Below are 23245 nucleotides of genomic sequence, written 5' to 3'. Positions count from 1 at the left end.
TGAAACACAGCACTAATAACGAGAGTTCCGCAATGAAAGCAGGATGTTGTGGTGCAGACCAGAAAGCTCTGATAAGCTTATTGGGGAGTTCCTTGGCACTGGACCCATAGTCAGGTAAAAACCTCCCCCCTGGCAAACAACAAGTAAAGCTTATTTAGTGCACTGGGACTGAAGTAAAATGCGGGTCACGACGTCGCCGTTCGCTGGACATAGAAGTCGAACGTGCGCAGACAGGACAGACAGACACTGAGACCGTTTTAACGTAACAGTTTAAAAACACGCCTCCGAACGAAGATACGCAGCAATGCTAACTTTAACTGATATTTCAAGGTAGCATCTTGGATATTTATGGCGGTGACATAGCACGCCGAGGGCAGCCTCACCTCGGTGTTGTCGGTAAGTTAGCCGAATTGCTAAAGCTAGCCTCTTCACTGTATGCTAATGGTAATGTGAGCTGCTTCGTGGTGACACGTCGGTGAGGTGGGGGTGGTTATTAGTATCGTCACTAACTCGGTAATGTCGCGTAGAGGCTCCTAAATAAATAACGAATTAACTAACATTTTCAAACGTGCTTATTGTTGCACCAGAAAACGAGGCCAACTTGGAAGAGGCTTTGTCTGATCTGAAGTCTGTTTTTACCTCAGTTAAACGGCTCAGATGGATCGCATTATTAATGCATTTAGTTTGCATTAGTTGACGCGTTGTTTTGTCTGTGTCTTAAGGGGAGAGAGCATGTAAATACGATACCCTGAGGAAGAAAACGTGATGATAAACGGTTCCCATAAATTCTTAAAATCCTTTTCCAACTCTCTTGTAACCTACATGCTCAGTCTGAAGGTCTGATGGAGAGGATGTCACAAAGAATAGACTCTGCTGTATTTAGCTTTTTATTTTTGTCATAGAAAATACTTTTCATCCATTGTGCATTATGTTGTCTTTTCAGAAACAAGATGATAAAAAACTGGGGTGTTATTGGTGGAATAGCTGCTGCGATTGCAGCTGGAGTTTACGTTTTGTGGGGCCCAATTACAGAGAGAAAGAAGAGGAAGAGAGGTGAGAGTCGGTATGACAGTTTGACACACAGGTGTTATGTAGGCCGCTGGTTGTAAAGCAGTAACTTATATTGACTTGTGTTTTCTTATAGGCATGGTTCCCGGGCTGTTGAACTTAGGCAACACCTGCTTCCTGAACTCTTTGCTTCAGGGTCTGGCAGCATGTCCATCCTTTATCACGTGGCTGGAGAAGTTTTCAGGCTCACCCATGATCCAGTCATGCAAAGACAACCAGCTGTCCATGACACTGCTCCAGCTTCTCAGAGGTATATAAAACCAGTCTGTGATGTCAGTCAGTAGTCAGTAGTAGAGTGGACATGCAGCGTCCCTTCATATTTTTGTGTGTCTGTGCTGACAGCTCTGTCCAGTGATGAGCCTGGGGAGGAAGATGTACTTGATGCCGGATGCCTCCTGGATGTTCTCAGACTGTACCGGTGGCACATCAGTTCATTTGAAGAGCAGGTTTGTCAGTAATGCTTTTAAGTGGTATTTTTTTATGTATTTTATCTCTATATGAGTAAGGTGCAGTGATTTATTAAAGTCTTACCTCTTGTCTGTTTGTGTTGGTTTATCTTCTCTCAGGACGCACATGAACTTTTTCATGTCCTTACATCTTCTCTGGAGGAGGAGCGGGATCGTCAACCCAAAGTCGCTCACTTTTTTGACATGCAGTCCCTGGAGGCAAGTTATCATCTCCCTGCTTGCTCTTCCCTTAAACTGCCCTCTAAGGACCTGCGCCATAAGTCGACTAGTCCATTAAAACTTTGCTTCCTTCTCTACTCGATGCTGGAAATACCAGTCAGTTAAACATGTTATTATTCTATTAATAATCTTCGTAATGCACAGCACAAGGTGCCACACATTTCAGCAGCATTTAAAATGTGAAGTTTTGGCTCCATTTTAACCCAAACTGTGCTTCCCGTCCCTTTTCAGATCTCAGTATGCAAACTGTTGTTGTACTTCACTCTCAGTTATTCTCTGTGTTTGTTTGATACCAGAGTCTCCCTGATCAAGATGAGAAAACTATGACCTGCAGAAGTCGAGGTAGGGAGACAAAGAAACTATGGAGCCCAGAATATCAAACGACAAAGGACAAGTATTTAACCTGTGTTCATTTTTCATTGTGTAGCCCCTCTTCATCCAATACCAAGTCCTTGGAAGTTTCAGCACCCTTTTCATGGTCGTTTAACAAGCAACATGTCCTGCAAGCGCTGCGAACAACAAGTGAGTGAGTTTGTGTTTTTGCCAGGCAAACGAATCACAAGTTAGTTTGTGATATTTGACTTTTCAATGTCTTGAGGTGATTATTACCTCTGCTTTGCTTTTGTTTAGAGTCCGGTGCGCTATGACTCATTTGAGAGCCTCTCCCTGTCCATCCCGTTACCTCAGTGGGTGAGCAACAATACCAGGAAAACATGACATTAAAGAGTTATTATATTATCACTGCTCAATGAAACTTTTTGTCGTTCATAACTTGACATACCTGCGTGTGTCCTCAGGGCCGACCCATGTCTCTAGATCAGTGTCTTCAGCATTTCATCTCCTCAGAAACCATCAAAGAAGTGGAGTGTGAAAACTGCACAAAGGTGCCAAATTTGTAATTCAGTGAAAACAAATCATAGAGAGGAAACACTTGTGACAGAACTAATATCAAGGTACTTCTGTCTGCATTCATATTATGACATGAAATTCTCTCCTCAGCTTCAACAAGGGACCACAGTAAATGGGCAAGTTTTGGAAAGTCAGAGGACAACATTTGTTAAACAGCTAAAACTGGGAAAGGTAATTGACATTTCTGTATATTTAGCATGTCAGCACCAGCTAAGTGTTAGTAGTCTGAAATCATGTTTATTGTTTTGTCCTTTCAGTGAAATCTAACGTTTTTTTTCTCTCTCTGCCAGCTCCCCCAGTGCCTCTGCATCCATTTACAAAGGCTGACGTGGTCCAATGAAGGAACCCCCATCAAAAGACAGGAGCACGTGCAGTTTGCAGAGTATCTGTCAATGGACCGCTACAAACACACTGCTTCCACGCAGAGAAGTCAGCGGGTCAGATGTGCTCCAAATCCTATCAGGGCAGAAAATGTAGACGATCCCGCGGAAAAGCTGACCGCTAATGGCACTGGTATGCTGAATTTTTCAACTCCGTTACATTCTGCTTCACACTTTGTTTGTTCTTTGGCATCATACATTTGATGTGTTTTGTTTTCCAGAAGCAGAACATCGTAACAACAACAACAAACCTTTTTCCAATGGAACCTGTTCGTCGGTATTTCTTCACTCTCCTGGTGTGAACCCACAGCTCAGCCTCCCATATGACTACAGGTAAACTTAACACCAAGATACAACCGTACAAAAGATCCAGCATTTCAAGATATTCAGTGTTGTGGTGGTTATTAAAAGCCTTCTCAGACGTGGAACACATACTATTACAGGCTTCGTCTATCTGTTCAAGGGCAGATGTTGCATACAGGGCATGAGGGGTGACTGAACAGTACCATGAACGCTCTAAATGAATAAACTGTTGTGGCTGTGATAACATTACCTGAACAAATGATCCATTTTACTTCACATGCTTAACATAAAACGACACGTGGCCATACTTACAGGCGTATAGGGTTAGCTCTGTGCTGCTGACTTCACGTTGCTAACTGCTAAATGCTAACAACGTGAATGTGTCTGTATGTGTCTTCTGATCTCAGCGGCTTTCCCTCCAGTTCCACAGAGTACCTTTTCCAGCTCACGGCTGTGCTGGTTCACCACGGTGACATGCACTCAGGACATTTTGTCACGTACCGCCGCAGCCCCTCCTCGTCTCGCAGCTCCTCACCCTTCAGCTCTCAGTGGCTGTGGGTGTCGGACGACTCGGTACGAAAAGCCAGCCTGCACGAGGTGCTGTCTTCCAACGCTTACATGCTGTTCTACGAGAGGGTCCGAAGACTGAACCTCGCTCTGCGCTTAGAGGAGTAACCAGAGGCGGACAGCCGGATCAACTTCTGCCTTTCCAGACAGTCACAGCTGAATGTGCCGGCTACGGCGCGGTGGATTAGGACTTTGTGACAATGAGACCAGAGTGTTGTGTAGAGTTCATTTTGCGTCACGGATCACAGCAACATGTTGAAGGTCGTTGTATAACGTGCTCTGATGTTAAATCCATGAGTGGACACTTTCTCTGATCCAGATTAGGAGGATCTGAATCCCAAAGATTATGGACCTGCAGGAATTTTAGTCAAACATCTTTGACCATGTAAACTACTTTTCTTTGACACGAGTAACAATTACTGTCACGTAACATGTTGGCTTCACTGGGACAAAAAAACAGGAACGCCTGACAGTATAGCGCAATACAAGATAACAGCCCTGCAACACGTTGTTCGTATGAGAAGCATACAATGTTTTCGTTGAGGCCGTCAGAGCTGCTGTAGTTTCTGGTGTTCTTGTTATTTTGTCCACTGCCTGTACATTACAGAAGCAGAAGTACAGAAGTAGCTGATTAGGACTTCCTAGAGATGTTACTTAGAGGCTGTTACATGTTATGAAAAGTCAAATAGGTAGAATTTTCCTTAACTCTGGTTCTCTAACGTCTGAGCTGCCTAATCGGTCTCATCAGTGTACGTAGGCTGTGCTGGAAATACTGTTTCAATTGACACCATTCAAAAGCTGATAAATTTGATATTTTTCTATTTTTTCCAGTAATCCTTACACTGATTTGCAGAGCTGCACAGTTGAGGTCAAAGTGCCATGTTGTCTTTTAACACATGAAGTCATGTGTGCTGCAACTAATGTGAACGTACAATATGATGCATCAGAGCCGTCTGGCCCGGTGCTGATGTGTAACAGTCGAACAGATCGATCCTGATCTGCTTTCATGTCATAAAGCCGCAGTATGACTGCAGGTTTTTTGGGCAAGTTATCCTAAATATTTTTCATTCTGTAACTGATAACTGCCATTTTGCTCCTACCAAACCAACTAAGTCACCTTGAGAAATTTGGCCTGGTGCAAAACTCCTCGTTAATGTTTCTGATTTGCACTAATGTATATTCATGTGAGACTGTGTATTTGTGTGAAATCTGTAAAGGTGATTGTTTTCAGGTATTAAAAAATAAAACAAATGTGCATTCTAGAGTCATACTTTCTGCAGGCTGACCACTGAAGGTTTTCACTGTAGAGATACACAGTGCATGTATCACAACAATAAATACAATGCATAATTTAAAGGGCTATTTTCCCCATGCTCATGAATTAAGTTTGATGCTCAAAGACATTGACATCCTTCAGAGAGTAGCCATGTTTACCATTTATAGTTAACTACAGACAGCCAAGGATGGGTTAATAGATCAGCAGACACCTTCCAATACATTTTAAACCAAGTCTAACCAAACACATAATCCATCAACCATAAAAGAAAAAGGTCAAATTTTTTTTACAAAATTGTGGATCTTTGGAACAACTGTCCTTCGTCAATGATATCATGTAAAAGGCTGAACCTGCAACCAGTGTACACTGCTCTGTCAAAGTACATGAAAGGTGCAACAAGGGCAGCTAAATGCAGCCCACGTGTTCCGCACTCAGTGAGAAGCTGTCATTTTTCAAGGAGACTGAACCGTTTAGTGTTGGATTTATTGATCGTTTTCTGCAGAAACATTAACAGTAGCTACACAACAACAACATAACCTGCTGAAAGCAGCTGAGGCTGTAGTTTGAACCTGCATCAGCTGGAAGTTTGGGTCACTTTAACTGTAAAATGTGCTCATTCTCCAGAGTGTGATATTAGTGCATGTGTCCAAAAACAGTAAGGGGCTTGTCCTCCATTCAGCCTGAAGAAGGGTCCCTTCGTCAGCTTGGGCAGTGGACCCACCGGCTTACGACTGAAGCTCAGTCATTTCTTTCTGTCCAGCCGTCTGAAGGTGAGGTTGATGCGAGGCTGGGAAACCTTCTTGCGAACAGGGAGGCTGTGGTACCAGAAAGTGTTGGTCGGTGAGTTCATGAGGAGCAGGCTTCCATGAGCCAGCTCCAGCTTCACAGGTTCAATCTGGCGGCGGGCCTGTTTTCCCCGAGTGTCTCTGTGCCGGAAGATAAAGTCCCGTGCCGCTCCGAGAGAGACCGAGGCGATGGGACAGAGGGGGTCCAGCTCCTTCTCATCATCACGATGCTCACCCATGTGATCCTGCCCATCTTTGTACCTGGTGGTGAGAAGTACACCTTCAGCAGGGAGACAGACATCAAAATGTGACTTTTACAACTCGTTTTTCACCTGTTGACCAGCACAAAGTTAAATGTTTGTCCGGTTGTTTTTGTGACAGCATCCCGAATATATTCCAAGGTTGGAGTCCATGGGCAGGCTGAACGCTTCACTCCGGAGTACGTGTAGGTCAGGCCTGCGTCTCCATAGGTGGCCTGCTTTCTCGGTATATCGTACACCTTTCCAAACACCTGGACCCTCGCTTCTTCTCCTGAAACAAAAACAGCAACAGTCGTTGAACTACACAGCAGCTTCTGGTCATAACTTCACAGAAAAGGTTTGATGTTGTACCTGTTGAGTACTCCACCTCCTCCTCCAGCTGTTTAAAAAGCTCATCTGCTTCCTCTCTGGAGAACAGCAGCGCATAATCACAGTCGAGGCCCTCTGCCTCTATTTTTCGCCAAGGAACAGGATCAGAGAACTCTGCTAAAACAGCATGTTCGTCGTCTTCTTCCTCCTCCTCCTCCTCCTCCTCCTCCTCCTCCTCCTCCTCCTCCTCGTGCTTCATCCTCTCATCACTCTCCAGTTTGAACTTCTTCTGTGGACTTCTTGCATCATCGGTGCAGGAGCGTTTAGTCTGTCCGCGAACCACAAACTTCTCCATTGCACTAACCTGCCAAGGCGCTTATTTTTTTTAGGTCCTGGATGATACAAAGAAGAATTAAACATTATTAACACAGATTTTGAGGTCTGAATAAATTTGAAACTGCCTTGTGGTTGTTTGCCTCCACCAACCATGTAGTGAAGACACGGTGAAATGGAAGACATCATTATCAACATGTATGCCAACAGTGAAAAATGTCCAGTGAGAAACAAGCTGTCTTGACTTAGAGACTGTGCCATGACAATCACCTGTAGATCAATATCATCATAGCCAATGAGCTTGTGGTGGACAACAATGCTTCAAACGTGGATGTTGCTGCAAGGCTACAAACTGTAAAACACTGATGTTTCACACGCATCCTTAACCTGGCAGCAAAGAAGATCAATACAATTGGCCCAGTTTGAAGGTGGACACCAAGATTAGGGCCAGATGTGAAATATGGTCACAATCTGCCCTTCTCTTCCTGAGTTACGGTGTTGAATAATGGTCAGAAAAATGTTTCTGTGGTAGTGAACAGCGGACAGCAGTTCGTCTTGAACAGCCCTCAGCTCATTTGCATAACTCTGTTTTCGTCACTTTTGGCGCGAAATTCTGTGCTACCGGTGCCTGGGCTGTGGATGTGGTTGGATGTCACCGTTTCGCTCCCACATTAGCAGATAAGTGAAGTTAATTAGTTCACGGCATCTTAACGCCAACGTGTTTTTCAGCAGAATGATTGGACAGAAAACTATCAACTCATTTTTTACGCCTGTGTCGAAGAAGAGGATTTGTAAGGATTTCAATGAAGCCGAGGAGGATGCCAAAGACCCGGTTAGTCACTTCTGCTTCAGTCTGTCGGCTAACATTAGCAACATGTAAAGTTTCTAATGCTAAAACAAAACTTTATCCATATTAAAGCTGTACTTACAGTGGAGTAGTAGAGCATTTGAAACACTGGGGGGATTTGTTGTTTCCCGCGACACCTTGAGCGTAGTCCGAGCTGCGTTCACAAGCACCGCTGTGTTCTTGATTGTTATTAAGCGGTGCTCACAGCCTCGACGGCACGACAATGTTTGTGCTGCACCGTCCACGGTTTCTGAGGCCTCTTGAACATCCAGCTACACGTTTTTTACCGGCTTTATATTTTGCTCAATACACTAAAATTTTGCAGAAGAAGCCGAAGTCCTCCGCGGCGGAGCCAGGGACGTCCAGCCCTTCTCCTGCTCCTCTGTCCCCGGAACAGCTAGACAGGATCGCCTGCAACAAGAGGGCAGCGTTGGAGAAACTCGCTTCCGCTCAAACACCTCCGGGGTTTGGGGAAAGTTGGAGAAAAAGTCTGTCGGCGGAGTTTGGAAAGCCCTATTTCAAACAGGTGAGAGGAGAAGTCACCACACTGCTGCACATTGCATCTCTGAAGCTTTGAGCGGTTTAATCAACCTCATATCTTTGCCACAGCTGATGAATTTCGTCTCTGAGGAAAGGAAACGCCACACTGTGTACCCACCTGCCGAGCATGTCTTCACCTGGACGCAGATGTGTGACATCCGGGATGTAAGTTCAGCAGCACTGACACTTTTCTTTAACCTGAATGTGAGCGTTAAGTGTGAAACATTCAATACTTGTTAGCGGACTCTTATGAGATCTGTGATCTAAGCAAGCAAATTTAATTTATGTATAACGTTTCAAAACAGAAGTTACAAAGTGTGTTAAAGGAGAATGAAGAAAAGGTGATATAAGAGACATACGGAAAAATCAAGCAGCAATAATGTGCACAAAACATAAAATACAAAGCTCTAAAATCAGGTGCATTTTAAGATTTGCACTCATTTGGCTTTTCTGAGATTTTGTGGGATTATCTGGCAATTAAACCGCTGCCAGAGGCTCCTTTTAGTGAGATATAGATAGGCTTTACATCTATGCTGGAATCTGAGTTTAACAGGATGTGCAACACTTCCACACTTTGACAACACCTGCACTGAAAATATATCACAACACATCCAAAATACACACAGTTAGCTGGGACATATGCTAACGTTATGTTCAATAACTTCAAAAGTCACAAACCATGGCAACAACAAGCCTGGGTGCATCTTTTTTTTTTTTTGTCAAATTAATGACGGCGTTTTCTCCAGGTCAAAGTGGTGATTCTTGGCCAGGATCCGTATCATGGTCCAAACCAAGCCCATGGACTGTGCTTCAGTGTCAAAAGGCCAGTGCCTCCTCCGCCCAGGTCAGAGCCTTTTCAGTGTCTTTCACTCCTTTTTAAACTCCTTCCTGTGATCTGCGCTCTTCAGGTCACATGAGCTGTGCGGTCTTTCGACATATTTATTGCATCTTTTTGTTTCCAGTTTGGAGAACATGTACAAAGAACTGGTGTCGGACATCGAAGGCTTTCAGCACCCTGGACATGGAGATCTGACTGGATGGGCCAAACAAGGTATATATTTTTTAAAAGAGCAATCAGTATGTTTACACAGCCAGAGATCAGTTGGCCATTAACAGACCTGCGGTCTTCTCCATCCATGACCTCGCTCACCAGGCGTGTTGTTGCTCAACGCTGTGTTGACCGTCCGAGCGCACCAGGCCAACTCCCACAAAGACAAAGGCTGGGAGACGCTCACCGACGCCGTGGTGCACTGGCTCAGCAACAACATGGAAGGCCTCGTCTTCATGCTGTGGGGCGCTTATGCTCAGAAGAAAGGAGCTGCTATTAACAGGGTGGGTCCACGCTTGGTTTAATGCGAACACCTTCGAACCAACGCTTTCTGCCATGCTCATTCTTCTGACTTCATGTTCTCTCGCTTTGCAGAAACGCCACCACGTCCTGCAGGCGGTGCATCCGTCTCCCCTGTCTGCTCATCGAGGATTTTTCGGGTGCAGGCATTTCTCAAAGGCCAACGAGCTGCTGAAGAAATCCGGAAAGTCTCCCGTGAACTGGAAGGCACTTTAAGTTGTTACGCATGTCAGCTTTTCTAACATGTACGTTTGTGAACTACAGACCGAAACCCACCCATAAGCTTTCTTTGTCTCCTGGTTTAGCAAAAGTATGCGTGGAGGTTAGTTTATGAAAGAGTTGTTGGCAGTGTAAACTGATTTTTCATCTCAAGCCGTTCTGATACGTTTGTATGATCTGCACTTCTCGTCAGGTTGAACACTGTAAATACGTTTGTGTTTTTTCTACTGTTTTTTATTGAAATGTTGGTTCTATTAAAGTGGTTCCAAAAGTGGATGCTGTATATTAATGCCTCTAAGTTTGCTGAGTGCAGTCTGAAACGTGTTCACTCGCTGTCTGTGCTCTGCTGCAGAGTTTTAGGGTCACTTTGCCACCAGTTTTTGTGAAGTTGAGTGCAAACTTTAGCAAAATTAATACACAAGGCCAAAGAAAATGAAAGTCAAATAAATCAACAGGAAGGTGCAAAAAGACACCAGGTCAGGTTTTTGGCTTTTGACCACGATGCATTCACAGTTTCCATAAAACTGTGTGTGTATATATATAATATACTTTTATGCTTTAATGTCTGAATCCTAAAACTCAGCTAATAATGTTGCTGAAAAACCTAAAAACCTCCCACCTCTTCTTTCTTTCTTTCTTTCTTTCTTTCTTTCTTTCTTTCTTTCTTTCTTTCTTTCTTTCTTTCTTTGTGCTGCACATACTTACCTATTTGTAATGTCACTAACAGTAGCCCCTCTGCTGGCAGCAAGAGCTGGCTCTGTCTTTTACATTCTGGACAGATATGAATGTCATTGTGACGGCGATCTTAGGATAGATAGATAGATAGATAGATAGATAGATAGATAGATAGATAGATAGATAGATAGATAGATAGATAGATAGATAGATAGATAGATAGATAGATAAAATGAAATAATATTTGGCGTCGAAGGCCAGCAGTAAATAATTGGTCTCCATCCTGAATCATGTCCGTGTTTTTCAACCGGCCGTACAAAGCGACTTCAGTGGGATAAAAAACAAGATTGACTACAATAAACAATGGTTAAAACCGAGCGTAGCCAACCTGAGAGTGAGATTTGAGCAGAAGAGGGTACGATGTGCTATTTCATATCGCTGTTTATTTTAAATATGAAGCCTTACTTGTGATTTATTTCAATCTTGTTATTCAAGTTTTATCCGACATGGTCGCTCATCACCTTACAGTGTGCTTTGGACAAAGAGTGACGGGGCAACATCGATCTCTGTGACACCTGAAACAGGTGTTGACGACGTGAGTGTCCGCTCCACGTTATATTCGGGATTTATGAGTTTTGATCCTAAATCCTCAGTTAACATTTGCGTCTACAATTTGAAAATTCACTCGTTTTCCCGATTGTTTTAACAAATGTTTACATTTTTGTGACGTCACATCTGTCGGGGACGTGATGTCACTTATAATTGATGACATTTTCAGCCAATGCGGTGTCACTTATTGGATTAGTTATTTTTTGAATCAGTTGTGGTTGTGATTGGACGATTAAAGATCTAAGCGTAAAGATCAAAGGATCAAAGCTGAATGACTCCCCAGAATTCTTCTACATAAGGCAATTTGTAGTAGATGTAATCAGTATTTATCAAATTAGAGTTAGAGAAGTGAGTACTAGTTAAATTCAGTGGAAAATTAACTTTCAGACATGTTGCCAAGGAAAAGATTTTTTCAGATGGATGAAATTCTGTCTGGTAAATCAGGTCTTTACCTGATAAAAAAATTCCTGGGTGAAGGTGTTTATGGACAAGTGTTTGAGTGCATACGTCTAAGCACTATGGAGAGGATGGCTGTGAAGATTCTGCAGAAACACTACTCCTTTGTTGCTGAAGGAGAGGTGAAGATGTTTCAAAAACTTGAAAAACACCTTGACCAAAACAAGAACAACTTGGTCAGATTAGCTGACCATTTTACACATAAGGGACACACTTGTCTGGCATTTGAAATGCTGGACGTCAGTCTTCAAAACCTGGTGCCATTTATTGAAACAATGTCTTTGTCTCAGATTAGAGTAATCGCACAGCAGATGCTGGTGGCTCTGAACGCCCTCAAGAGCGCAGGTGTGGTACACGCAGACATCAAGCCAGACAATATAATGCTGGTTAATCATAAATCTCAGCCCTTCAAAGTGAAATTGATTGATTTTGGTATGGCCACTTCAATTTCCAAAATGAGGCGTGGCTTCCTCATCCAATCTCTTCCTTACCGCGCCCCAGAGGTAATTCTGGGCCTCCCATTGAATGAGGCTGTCGATATGTGGAGCCTCGGGTGTGTTTTGGCTTTCATGTACCTTGGCAGGCACCTGTTCGCATTTCACCAAGAATATGAGGTCATGGGATTCATCAAGCAGATCCTGGGTCAGCCTGGCAATGACCTGCTGGACCGTGGGGTTCATACCTACAAGTATTTTGTCAAGTATCGGCACTCCCATAGTAATTCATGGAAGCTGATTAGAGGAGCAAAAGCACAACCACTGGGCCTTTCTCACATACTTACCAGTCTCAGTGACATACTGAAGACCCGCCCAGAAGTGGACGATCCCACTGAACATGAGGACACAATGGCCTTTTTAAGCCTCCTCAAACGCATGCTGCATGTGGATCCTCAAACACGAATCACCCCCAGTGAAGCTTTAGAGCACCATTTTATCACGATGAAACACTTAAGTCCTGACACTACCAACATCAACAACAATTACACGAAAGCAGCCTGTTTGGCTTTTGAGAAGTGCCAGTTGGAGCAGTCATCAGTGCAATTCAAGCACTTTGGAACGTCCGGCAAAGAGGTAAGTTGTCACATACCATTCATCAGTACCTCGGGTGACTTACTTTCAGGTGAAGAAGAAACCAACACGAAGACCGACAGTAGACCAGCAGACATAGACGAAACGGTCGCTGATGGCCCAAGCTACACGACCACAACTACAGCTGATGGAACCGCTGCTGGCAGTGATGATGGACCACCAGCCACAGCAGGCGGAGATGAAACCACTGCTGCTGGGGAGAAGAAGAAGGCGAAGCCACTTGTTACACATGAGGCACCTTCACCTGCCTCTGTTAATTGTAATTCAGATGGGAAGAACACTAGCTGTGGTCAAGGAGGTAACAGCAAAAGATTGAACAAGTGGTTCCGGAGACTGTTCTCCAACGTGATGAATTGTTTTTCTGGATGTTGTTGAATGAAGACACAGCACAGCAGCGCACAGGTTTGTGCTGTCACCACACAGCAAGGGGGTTCTGGGTTCAAGCCTGCTTTCTGTGTGGAGTTTACATCAATCCGTCATGGGTTCACATCATGTCACATAATACATCGAAATCCCACTTAAGTGAAAAAATAAAACAACAAAAACAATGTTCAAACAGTCTCTCAGAGAATGTCTTTTTTTCAGTGAAATGACAATGTGCTTACATATTTATAATGTCACTAACAGTAGCCCCTCTGCAGGCAGCAACAGATGTCATTGTAATGGTGATCTTTAAAGCAAATAGATAATGACATTAAGTAATAATACCTGGACTCGAAAGTCAGCAATGTCAATAAAAGGATGGGTTTCCATTATATTATGGTATATCAAGTTATAATACAATGTAGGGGCATCATGATTTTCCAGATCCATGTTTTGTTTTGACTTAAGTTTTAAGGTCATGGTTGAAATCAATTGTTTTGTTTTTTCAGCAGCAGCATTGTTAGATAGTCAAGTCTTGATTTGTGAAGATCAACAGATCACTGAATTTATGGGTTGGCATTTAGTGTCATTTACATTTTCAAATTATTCTTTGAAAAGACAGACATTTTAAACAGCAGAGGTGAAGATTACCAGCAGATTAAAATAATGTCCCTGTACATTTCTGCGCTGGCTGTTTTTGACGTCAACGTGAAGGCGTGGCTCCGCCAGTGACGCAGTGGCGTCGACCGGAAGAGTTCGGCAGAGTTCTCTCCTGTCAACTTCGCCCCAGTCAGTCGTGTTGTTGTCATGTTTGCACAGTCCAACAAGTGACAATGCCCGTGCAGAGCGTGTCCGTCCGGGATGCGCCCGTTCATTTGCGTTTACTGCAGCAGTACCTGCTTCTTCTGAAGAAATATCCCATCCTCACCAAGTCTGTGACGAGGTCAGTATCTTTATTAGCTTATTTCACTGACTGGATGGTTCATGTTGTGCAACCTGGTGCTTATTTCCTGCCGTGTTTCCTCAGTTTGACAGTGAAAAACAAGACTTTCTCACTCGCTGAAGCACTGACAAAGTTACTGTTATTGTCACTTACTGTTTCCTACACTGTAACTCTTATTAGCATTTGTTAATATATTTTTTTTGACGTCATAGTCGCTCTTTGCACTGACTGCCCTTTTTGTCAGCAGTCTGGCCTTAGCCAATCAGCTTTTGCCAGGAAAACCTCCCCACCGGTTGATTTTGTCAGATTATTAATGCACCTGTTGCATGTTGCAATAGCTCTCTCTCTCTCTCTCTCTCGCTCTCTCTCTGTGTGTGTGTGTGTGTGTGTGTGTGTGTGTGTGTGTGTGTGTGTGTGTGTGTGTGTGTGTGTGTATGTATGTGTGCACTTGATATTTTCAGTGGCATCCTGTCAGCTTTAGGAAATCTTCTGTCTCAGACTTTGGAGGCGAGAAAAAAGGCCAGAAATGGAGCCCCGGTCGATGCGATTGACGCAGCTGGAGCTGCACGCTATGCCATTTATGGGTGAGACCTCACACAGGACAAAACTGAGGGCTGAGATGATTTTCGTGGCTCGTCTACAACAAGAAAATGAATCTGATGCTGTGATCCAGACGGTGTGACATACATCAACTATGATGCAACATGATCACAGTCAAAGAGAGAACACAGTTAAAATTGAAAGTTGAACTCTCCTCTTACATCTATGTATTGTTTTTTGCCTTTGTGTCTGTTGCAGGCTGTTTATAACAGGACCGGTGAGCCATTACTTTTACCAGCTGATGGAGGTGTGGATACCCAGCACAGACCCGTACTGTATCGTCAAACGTCTGATACTGGATCGGCTTTTTTTCGCCCCCGGCTTTCTTCTCCTTTTCTTCTTTGTTATGAACGTCCTGGAGGTGGGTCACCTCGGAAACTGTCCCTCCGAATCATCTCATTTGAGGGGCACTTCAGCCGTTTGATGCACTGCACTGCCATAAAGTTGAAGGACTTAGAAAAGACAAATTAAAAGACAAGAATTGTGCAAATTTCTGCAGCAGAGGCTGAAATAAACTGAATTTTTTAGCTGTTAGTTTGAGTGAAGCTCAAAAAAATGCAGAGTCCTACTACACTTCCCATATTGCATACTATTTAATTAGACCCTCACTGCCTGATTAATACCCATCTCTTCAAACTTCATACACAGAGTTTGTAACACTTGTTTTGTTGTTATAGTTTTGTTGTTGCAGTTCATAGGTTCAGTCGTGCTTCCCATGACTTGTTTCTGATGATCAAAGTGTCTCATGCAGCATTGCAACTTGGATATTAACCACAGTGTTTAGTCCACTGCCTTGATAAGTTACATCAAATATTAAACACCATATAAAGTTGCAAAATAGATGTAAATATGCAGTCCTTCCAATCTATTTTCAGGCTAAATGTTGGGCAGACTTTGAGAAAAAAATGCGATCAAGTTACTGGACTGCCTTAAAGATGAACTGGAAAGTCTGGACTCCTTTCCAGTTCATCAACATCAACTTTGTGCCTGTGCAGGTATGTATTTCTCTGGTATCCCGCTGATGATGAGTCACATACTGACATCACTTATGTTTATTTACCCTCTGTGTGGTTTGTTGCTTTCAGTTCCGAGTGCTGTTTGCCAACATGGTCGCCTTGTTTTGGTACGCCTACCTGGCATCTGTGAGGAAATGAAGCAGAAAGCGAATCTGGAGGAAGACTGCTTCTTCACTGAACTGCTGTTTACCTGTTCCTGATCTGGATAATAATCCAGACCTTCCTCTCATTATCTCTTAATAAACCAATGATTTTAAGCCATTATAACACGCTGCTGAGATAGTTTGAATACATGACTGTTTGGAGAAACACAATATAATAAATTTAGCTTATTTTTTTTTACGGGGCACTGCCAAGACGTGACAGTAAACCTGGAATTCTATGATAGAGACGGTCTGATTCATATGATGGAGTAATGTCAGGTTGATCTCTGTCATGCTTAAGTGCCTTTTTGTTACCTGTTGTGGTCTGTACAGGCTGCAGCTTCACCTCTGAGCTCAACAAACAGGACAGAACAGGAAATGCAAAGACACATGCTCACATTTGGGACTTCATTTTTTTCTTTATTTTTTTTTTTTTCAAGTGCCCAGTTAACATAATTAAAACATGTATTTGGGAAAATAAAAAAACTTAAGACTCTATGTGTGTGTGTGTGTATAACATTTGTATGTGCAAAACAAAATCATCGATTAAGCCTGAAGAAGTTCTTAAGATATGACAGGATTACATGAGGAGGAATGTATAAACTTTTCCAAATGAAAACAGAAATAAATAATGCTGAATGACTTGAATTTCTATTAAATAAAAGCATGAAGCTGCTCATACATTGAGCTGAAGTGTCCTCAGCCCCCCCTCAGGCGGAGCGCCAGGTCGATGGTGCTCTGTGGCTTCAAGTTGTAGTCAGACAGCAGTCGACCATCCTCCAGCTGCCTGCTTTGGTAAACAAGCCTCTGCTGGCTCACCGCGACCCCCTCTCTGCACTCGACCCTGCGCTTCAAGCCGCTCACGGTCTCGTCGGGTTTGATATCATAGGTGCTCATTTTGCCCTTGTCGTTTCTGAGGAACACCTGCATGGTTGCCGGCTGGGTGATCAGCAGGGACACCTGGGAGCCGGACTGGAGCCCGTAGCTGCAGAGATGACTGGAGTCGTCGCTGAGAGGAGTCCTCTGACCGTTGACGAAGACCAGCCTCTGCGTGTGAGGAGCAAAGCCGAGTTTCTCCTGGATGAAGAGTTTCAGAGAGCCCACAGTGTCCGTCGGGTTCACCCTCAGAGTGCGGGACGTCCCGTCCAGCATAACGATGGTTAAATCCATGATGAGAGCGGTCTGAAAGATAATTCACTGTGTTTGATTAAAACAGGTTTTGTTCAGCGGGGATTATGTCAGTAAAGCGTCGATGAAGAGAGCTTCATACCTTGCGATCGAGCGAGAAAATCCTCAGGTAACTTGTTGGCGGGCAGCAGAGATGTTGGCGGGGGAAGCAGCTGTGAAGATGCTTCAGCTCAGCTGTTTATATACACGCCGCCTCAGCTGCTCGACACGCCCCCCCTTTATTTAACATTCGTTTTCTGTTCTCAGCCGTCAAGTTTCGGTTTCCATTCTCCAAAAATGATGCAGCAGCTGTGTGTGATCCTTACCGAGGCTGCCCCAGGACATGTTTATGTTTATGAACGGAAAAGGAACTACAGACTACTGAAGACTCTAAAAGGTCTGTTTAGTTTATGTAGGAAAAGCTAAATCATTACAAAAGTTTCGCCACATACTTAAAAAAAAAAAATGTTTTCTTACATTGTGACATTTGACTGATGATGATGATGATGTTAGCCCAGTAAAGTATTTCCAATATATAATATATACAGTTAGGCCCAGAAATATTTGGACAGTGACACAATCTTCATGATTTGGGCTCTGCATGCCACCACATTGGATTTGAAATGAAACAACTACAACGGAATTGAAGTGCAGATTTTAAGGTTTAATTCAAGGGGTTGAACAAAAATATATGATTAAACATGTAGGAATTGTAGCTATTTTTATACAAACGCTCCTCAATTCAGGGGCTCAAAAGTAATTGGACAAATAACCATAACCCTAAGTAAAATGTTACTTTTCAATATTTTGTTGAGAATCCTTTGCAGGCAATGACTGCCTGAAGTCTGGAACCCATGGTCATCACCAAACGCTGGGTTCCCTCCTTTGTGATGCTTTGCCAGGCCTTTACTGCAGCTGTCTTCAGTTGTTGCTTGTTTGTGGGTCTTTCTGCCTTAAGTTTTGTCTTGAGCAAGTGAAATGCATGCTTGATTGGGTTGAGATCTGGTGATTGACTTGGCCATTGCAGAATATTCCACTTCTCTGCTTTAAAAAAAACTCCTGGGTTGCTTTTGCAGTATGTTTTGGATTATTGTCTGTCTGTACTGTGAAGCGCCGTCCAATCAACTTTGCTGCATTTGGCTGAATCTGAGCAGAAAGTATATCCCTATACACTTCGGAATTCATCCGGCTGCTTCTGTCTTTTTCACATCATCAATAAACACAAGTGACCCAGTGCCATTGGAAGCCATGCATGCCCATGCCATCACACTGCCTCCACCATGTTTTACAGAGGATGTGGTGTGCTTTGGATCATGAGCTGTTCCAATTCTTCTCCAAACTTTCTTCTTTCCATCATTCTGGTACAGGTTGATCTTAGTCTCATCTGTCCAAAGAATGCTGTTCCAGAACTGGGCTGGCTTCTTCAGGTGTTTTTTGGCAAAGTCAATTGTGGCCTTTTTATTTTTGAGGCTGATTAATGGTTTGCTCCTTGTGGTGAATCCTTTGTATTTACTCTCATGAAGTCTTCTCTTTATGGTAGACTTAGATACTGATACACCTACTTCCTGGAGAGTGTTCTTCACTTGAGTGGATGTTGTGAAGGGGTTTTTCTTCACCATGGAAAGGATTCTGCGATCATCCACCACTGTTGTCTTCCGTGGACGTCCAGGCCTTTTTGAGTTCCCAAACTCACCAGTGCACTCTTTTTTTCTCAGAACGTACCAAACTGTTGATTTGGCCACTCCTAACATTTCTGCTATCTCTCTGATGGATTTCTTCTTTTTTTTTTCAGCCTCAGGATGGTCTGTTTCACCTCCATTGAGAGCTCCTTTGAGTGCATGTTGTGTGTTCACAGCAACAGCTTCCAAATGCAAACGCCACACCTGGAATCAACTCCAGACCTTTTAACTGCTTAATTGATGACAGGTTAATGAGGGAAGAGCCCATGCAGCCTTGTTATTTTGTTTTGCAGCCTTCTGAGTCAATTGTCCAATTACTTTTGGTCCCTTGAAAAAGAGGCGGCTACATATTAAAGAGCTCTAAAACCCTTGCTCCAATTTGGATGTGAATACTCTCAAATTACAGCCGAGAGTCTGCACTTTAAGCCCATATTGATTATATAATTGTATCCAGAATATGTTTTCGTAAACAGCTAAAATAACAAAACTTGTGTCACTGTCCAAATATTTTTGGGCCTCACTGTATATTATGAGGGGTGGTCATATAGATGCCGAGATGAATGGTTGCGATATAATGTAAAGTTTGCCCATATGCATCTACTTCTGGCTATGCAAGTCACAGCTGTGTGCTCATGAGCTCTTGCCCTGGTTGATCATTTTGTTGTGAAAGTGGTAATTGGCTCATACTTGTTTACAGCTGTTAAGGTGGTATGTGAATGACATGATAGGTGATGTCAATACTCTCACTGTGTGTATATATATTTTTGACTTGGAAATAAAGCAGAAGGAGAGTGTGAGAGATAAAACAATACGTTTCTATTTAAAGTTAAACAATGCCACAATGACACCAGGAAACATAAAGCTGTCAATCACAGATGAAAACAATGGAGCTTACACTGTGTCTTTGTACTGAATGTCGTCACAGCACAGGCTGCCATCACACGGCTCACTCACACTTTCAAAAAAACAATACTGAAACTAAAATGCTATCCAACCCTTGGTGTCAAATGAAACAGGAAAAAAACAAATCTGAATGCATCATCAGCAGGTTTTTAATTCACATAACAGGTTCCCAAAATGAAAAATGATTGATAAATAATAAGGATGAATTCCTAAACATCAGAACTCTGAGTGTTTCAGCATGGCCACCCTCTTCTCCCTCGCTGGTAGAGGAATATTTCCTGTGGTGACACAAACACCAGTGAACCAGCTACAATAAAACAATAACCTTTGATTTGAGTCACTTGTCTCAATAATCTGCAACCAGTCATAAAAGTCATACTAATGTTTAAACATACCTGTATTCAGGTTTTTTTTCTTACCTGGTGGAGCCACAAAATACTCTTCAACTGTGTTTTTGGCGAGCTCGAGCAGCTCTTCAGCACAGTCCCCTTCTGTCACTGCGTCGTCCCTGAGGCTTAAAGCCCTGAGTGTGCACGCGTAAAACATAACTGGTTAGAACTGCGATGAAAAGGCCCACGTGTAAACAAGCTGTTTTTCATGACTGTCTGTACCACACCTGTCCTCCAGAATCGAATCCATCGGTTCAACCCCCGACGTGTCCACAACATGAAGCTGATCTGCTAATCTTATCGCTTTCTCCAAACAGGCCAGTCCCTGTTTGTTGCGGAAGTCGACCAAGGCCAGTCGCTCCAGTTTGTCCACCAGGTCAGCAGAGATTTGGGTAGGCTGTAAAATGGATGGTGTGCTTCTTAGAAATGTTATTTTTAGGGTCCATTTCACTCACTGTGAATTATTTCCATTTTCTTTGTATTCGTGTATTTTTCTGTCCTCGTGCGAACCTGCAAAGCATGCTCCTTATTTTGAACACTGTGGCACTCTACTCGTTAAGATGGACACCAGATGTGCCCACAGAATCCTCTCTTATCTGTCAAGGTTAAGTCTCATTAGACACACGCCTTGAGACCAACACACACACATCTTTTGTATTATATTTCAGTTCGTTCACGTGAACTTTGGTTGGCCTGTTCACTTCAGAGATAACTGGCCAATAAGAGTCCAACCTCTGTAATGAGGCAAGTACAAGCCCAAGAAGATAAAATATGTATACATCTGGAAGTCTGGGCCCGCTGAGATCCTGTGATTACTTTGGCACTTTGAGCCCAGCGCTGTCTTACTTCACCTGTGACCTGAATAAATTCTACATCTGTGAACTGAAGACTTCTCCAGTCTTGTTCTTCGGCTTCCAACAAAAGAATCAGGGCTAACAGAAACTTGTGTGTGTCAGTTTTCTCCCACCATCACTTAAAGATGACTTAAACTGTAACCAACCACTGATTAAAGTAATTACATCCATTAAAATATCTAATGACTAATTCAACTAAATGTCTAAAAACCAACATGAATTTCAAGGCATTAGGTACTACCAAACACCCTGCAAGTACTTTATTGTGTTCACATTCAGAGGGTATTACCAGCGGAAGTTGGTCCTCTGGTACTGGTTTCCATGTTGGAAACGGTGGTATCTATCAGAAGAGACAATCAGGAAACAAGACCGACAAGTCAATATTCTGCACTGGCTGCTGAATAAACCGACTGCAATTAAAATAACAATCATTTACCTTTGGGTTAAGTGGTTGAGAGCTCTTGGGATGCGTTACACTTGTGGCTTGGTCCTTTTTTTGGCAGCTGCTATATCTTCTTCTTTGGAAGTTCACATTGGTTACCTGGTTCACTTCATGTAGCCTGTTAGCAAACGATGCTAACAGGCTACATGAAGGCCGAGTGATACTGAGTGACACACCGCAGCATGTGCGTTTAACAGTGATGTTAAACAATGACATTTTCAGCACATTTAGCGAAGCAGCTACTTCCGAGTTGTATAAGAACGGTGTCGCATTTTCTAACTATCACTCACCAGGAAGGACATGTTGGGACAAACCTGGCTTTCCGTGTGTAGCTAATGACTTCCTGTAGCTAGCCAAGAGGATGCAGTTGAAGCGAGAGGGTTCACGTCCACTTACTTCCTTCTTCGCTTATGTACCAGGCAGACTTCAGACGGATTCATTTCAGTCCAGATACAACGAGGGTGTCTTAAACGTATTAAAATACTTCCGCAGCAAACACATGAAGCAAAACATCTTTGAAAGACACTGATAACGTTGTCGAACCGGCGTTGCGTTTCGTGTGACGCACACTGCCGTTGGCGCATGTTGTAATACATGATAGTTATAGAAATCAGTGTAAATCGATTACATATAGTTCATCCTTAAAAATCTAGACAGAAAGACGTTGAAACAGTGTCAATAAAGGTTATGGTTGTTGATGGTGTTCGGTGCAACCCTGGGAAATCAGTAGCTGCCTATATATGGCAGTACCCTCACATCGAAGTTTTGTCCCCCCCAACCAGAAGAATGAGTTGCTGCCTGTGGGGTATTTTGTACGAGCCCGGATAGCTCAGTCGGTAGAGCATCAGACTTTTAATCTGAGGGTCCAGGGTTCAAGTCCCTGTTCGGGCGTACAATTTTTCTGTCTATTATTGCAACCAACAAACTTCGAATTCCTCCATTATTTGCAGGCCGACCATGATTCCACCTTCCCCAACATGTACCCGCAGAGGGTCTGGAACCATGAGGTGTTTCTTCTGCACTGAGGAGATAGGCAAGGACGGGACTAGGAATTTGTGGTTTGTTGGTTGCGGTAATAGGCAGATATTTGCAGACGGCTGTTAAAACATGGAAATGTTTTGATGTCGCTAACGCGGCTGGAAAACTGTACGCCCGAACAGGGACTTGAACCCTGGACCCTCAGATTAAAAGTCTGATGCTCTACCGACTGAGCTATCCGGGCTCGTAGCAGATTCTCTGCAGGCAGCAACTCATTCTTTGCAGTCAGCGATAACAGAGCTTAGTTGCGCTGCTATATACAGGCAGCTACTAATTTGCTAAGATTTCACCGAACGCCATCATCAACCATTAACTTAATTGACTCTATGTCAAAGTCTTTCCTAATTCCATAATTTTAAGAATAGCGCTGCATGTAGTCGACTCACTCTAATTTCTATAAGATTTCACCAAACACTAATGAAACTATTTCGTGCTGTCTGTCTTTACATTTCTACCTTTTTATATCAATATCAGCACATGTTGATACAGATACTGCTGCTGATATTTGCTGTCACAGTGTATATTGTTGTTAGTGAAACATCAGAGTCCTAATCTGAGGGATCCTGTCTGAGCGACAGCTCGTCTGTTTTTGCTTTTCTTCAGCCATGCTAGCGGCTCTGTGTGTTAGCACTGTGAGCTAAATGCTAGCCACAGCATGCTAATATGTTTACAGTGACAATGTTCACATGATAATGTTTAGCGGGTGTAAATCAATGATTACCATGTTCACTATCTTTATTTACTGTGTTAGTATGTTAACATTTGCTAATGAGCACTAAACAAAGACTGGCTGAGGTTATAGGAATGTTTTGTTTTGCTGGTATTTGCTCTCACAAAGCATAAAACTTAACACTTTGACCTGCAGATGGTGCCACATGACAAGTGAACAAACTTATTCCAATTCAGACGGGGACATGGACGTCTGTACCACATTTCAGGACAATCCACCCAAAAATGTCAAGCTCATGGTGTCACCAGAGCAGGATTCATCCTCTGGGGAACATCCATCCAACAGCAGTTGAGATATTTCCAAGAGGGAGACAGACACTG

General features: G+C 43.2%; 6 protein-coding genes and 2 non-coding genes across 13 annotated transcripts; 4 read left to right on the top strand and 4 right to left on the bottom strand.

Annotated features, from left to right (window-relative positions):
- Positions 1-11: 11 nt before the first annotated feature.
- usp30 (ubiquitin specific peptidase 30) lies at positions 12-5173 on the top strand. Of its 4 annotated transcripts, none has more exons than XM_070965165.1 (13): positions 12-114; positions 944-1053; positions 1145-1318; positions 1411-1514; positions 1635-1733; positions 2051-2096; positions 2182-2276; positions 2385-2444; positions 2552-2638; positions 2754-2834; positions 2954-3176; positions 3265-3376; positions 3769-5173. In XM_070965165.1, the coding sequence occupies exons 1-13, from the start codon at positions 44-46 to the stop codon at positions 4019-4021; spliced, it is 1515 nt and encodes a 504-aa protein (XP_070821266.1). In that variant the 5' UTR covers positions 12-43; the 3' UTR covers positions 4022-5173. The 4 variants fall into 4 exon arrangements, with proteins under 4 accessions (XP_070821266.1, XP_070821265.1, XP_070821267.1 ...); XM_070965164.1 differs by having other exon boundaries at positions 3754-5173; XM_070965166.1 differs by having other exon boundaries at positions 23-396; positions 3754-5173.
- A 164-nt stretch (positions 5174-5337) lies between these two features.
- On the bottom strand, positions 5338-8165 carry alkbh2 (alkB homolog 2, alpha-ketoglutarate dependent dioxygenase). 2 transcript variants are annotated; one of them, XM_070964438.1, is made up of 4 exons: positions 7806-8165; positions 6586-6935; positions 6307-6505; positions 5338-6235 (listed from the first exon to the last, which is right to left on the bottom strand). In XM_070964438.1, exons 2-4 carry the CDS (start codon positions 6896-6898, stop codon positions 5932-5934), a joined length of 816 nt encoding a protein of 271 aa, XP_070820539.1. In that variant the 5' UTR covers positions 6899-6935; positions 7806-8165; the 3' UTR covers positions 5338-5931. The 2 variants fall into 2 exon arrangements, with proteins under 2 accessions (XP_070820539.1, XP_070820540.1); XM_070964439.1 differs by lacking the exon at positions 7806-8165 and having other exon boundaries at positions 5807-6235; positions 6586-6985.
- Positions 7542-10293, top strand: unga (uracil DNA glycosylase a). Of its 2 annotated transcripts, XM_070964437.1 has the most exons (7): positions 7542-7708; positions 8049-8249; positions 8333-8428; positions 9010-9107; positions 9226-9314; positions 9417-9595; positions 9687-9946. In XM_070964437.1, exons 1-7 carry the CDS (start codon positions 7610-7612, stop codon positions 9825-9827), a joined length of 903 nt encoding a protein of 300 aa, XP_070820538.1. In that variant the 5' UTR covers positions 7542-7609; the 3' UTR covers positions 9828-9946. The 2 variants fall into 2 exon arrangements, with proteins under 2 accessions (XP_070820538.1, XP_070820536.1); XM_070964435.1 differs by lacking the exon at positions 7542-7708 and having other exon boundaries at positions 7916-8249; positions 9687-10293.
- Positions 10294-13765: 3472 nt separating this feature from the next.
- pxmp2 (peroxisomal membrane protein 2) lies at positions 13766-15914 on the top strand. Its single transcript, XM_070964406.1, has 5 exons — positions 13766-13964; positions 14426-14548; positions 14763-14925; positions 15440-15559; positions 15650-15914. Exons 1-5 carry the CDS (start codon positions 13855-13857, stop codon positions 15716-15718), a joined length of 585 nt encoding a protein of 194 aa, XP_070820507.1. The 5' UTR covers positions 13766-13854; the 3' UTR covers positions 15719-15914.
- A 387-nt stretch (positions 15915-16301) lies between these two features.
- isg15 (ISG15 ubiquitin like modifier) lies at positions 16302-16968 on the bottom strand. Its single transcript, XM_070964407.1, has one exon. It carries the CDS (start codon positions 16891-16893, stop codon positions 16423-16425), a length of 471 nt encoding a protein of 156 aa, XP_070820508.1. The 5' UTR covers positions 16894-16968; the 3' UTR covers positions 16302-16422.
- Positions 16969-19362: 2394 nt separating this feature from the next.
- gatc (glutamyl-tRNA amidotransferase subunit C) lies at positions 19363-21522 on the bottom strand. Its single transcript, XM_070964658.1, has 5 exons — positions 21152-21522; positions 21005-21055; positions 20089-20258; positions 19892-19995; positions 19363-19750 (listed from the first exon to the last, which is right to left on the bottom strand). Exons 1-5 carry the CDS (start codon positions 21371-21373, stop codon positions 19689-19691), a joined length of 609 nt encoding a protein of 202 aa, XP_070820759.1. The 5' UTR covers positions 21374-21522; the 3' UTR covers positions 19363-19688.
- A 453-nt stretch (positions 21523-21975) lies between these two features.
- Positions 21976-22048, top strand: trnak-uuu (transfer RNA lysine (anticodon UUU)). The gene has a single exon. It is a non-coding gene; the product is annotated as a tRNA-Lys (tRNA).
- A 258-nt stretch (positions 22049-22306) lies between these two features.
- On the bottom strand, positions 22307-22379 carry trnak-uuu (transfer RNA lysine (anticodon UUU)). Its single transcript has one exon. It is a non-coding gene; the product is annotated as a tRNA-Lys (tRNA).
- Between the last annotated feature and the right edge of the window lie 866 nt (positions 22380-23245).

This window comes from Chaetodon trifascialis, chromosome 6, assembly GCF_039877785.1.
Source record: "Chaetodon trifascialis isolate fChaTrf1 chromosome 6, fChaTrf1.hap1, whole genome shotgun sequence".
NCBI lineage: Eukaryota > Metazoa > Chordata > Actinopteri > Chaetodontiformes > Chaetodontidae > Chaetodon > Chaetodon trifascialis.
This window is presented reverse-complemented; position numbering and strand designations above follow the sequence as displayed.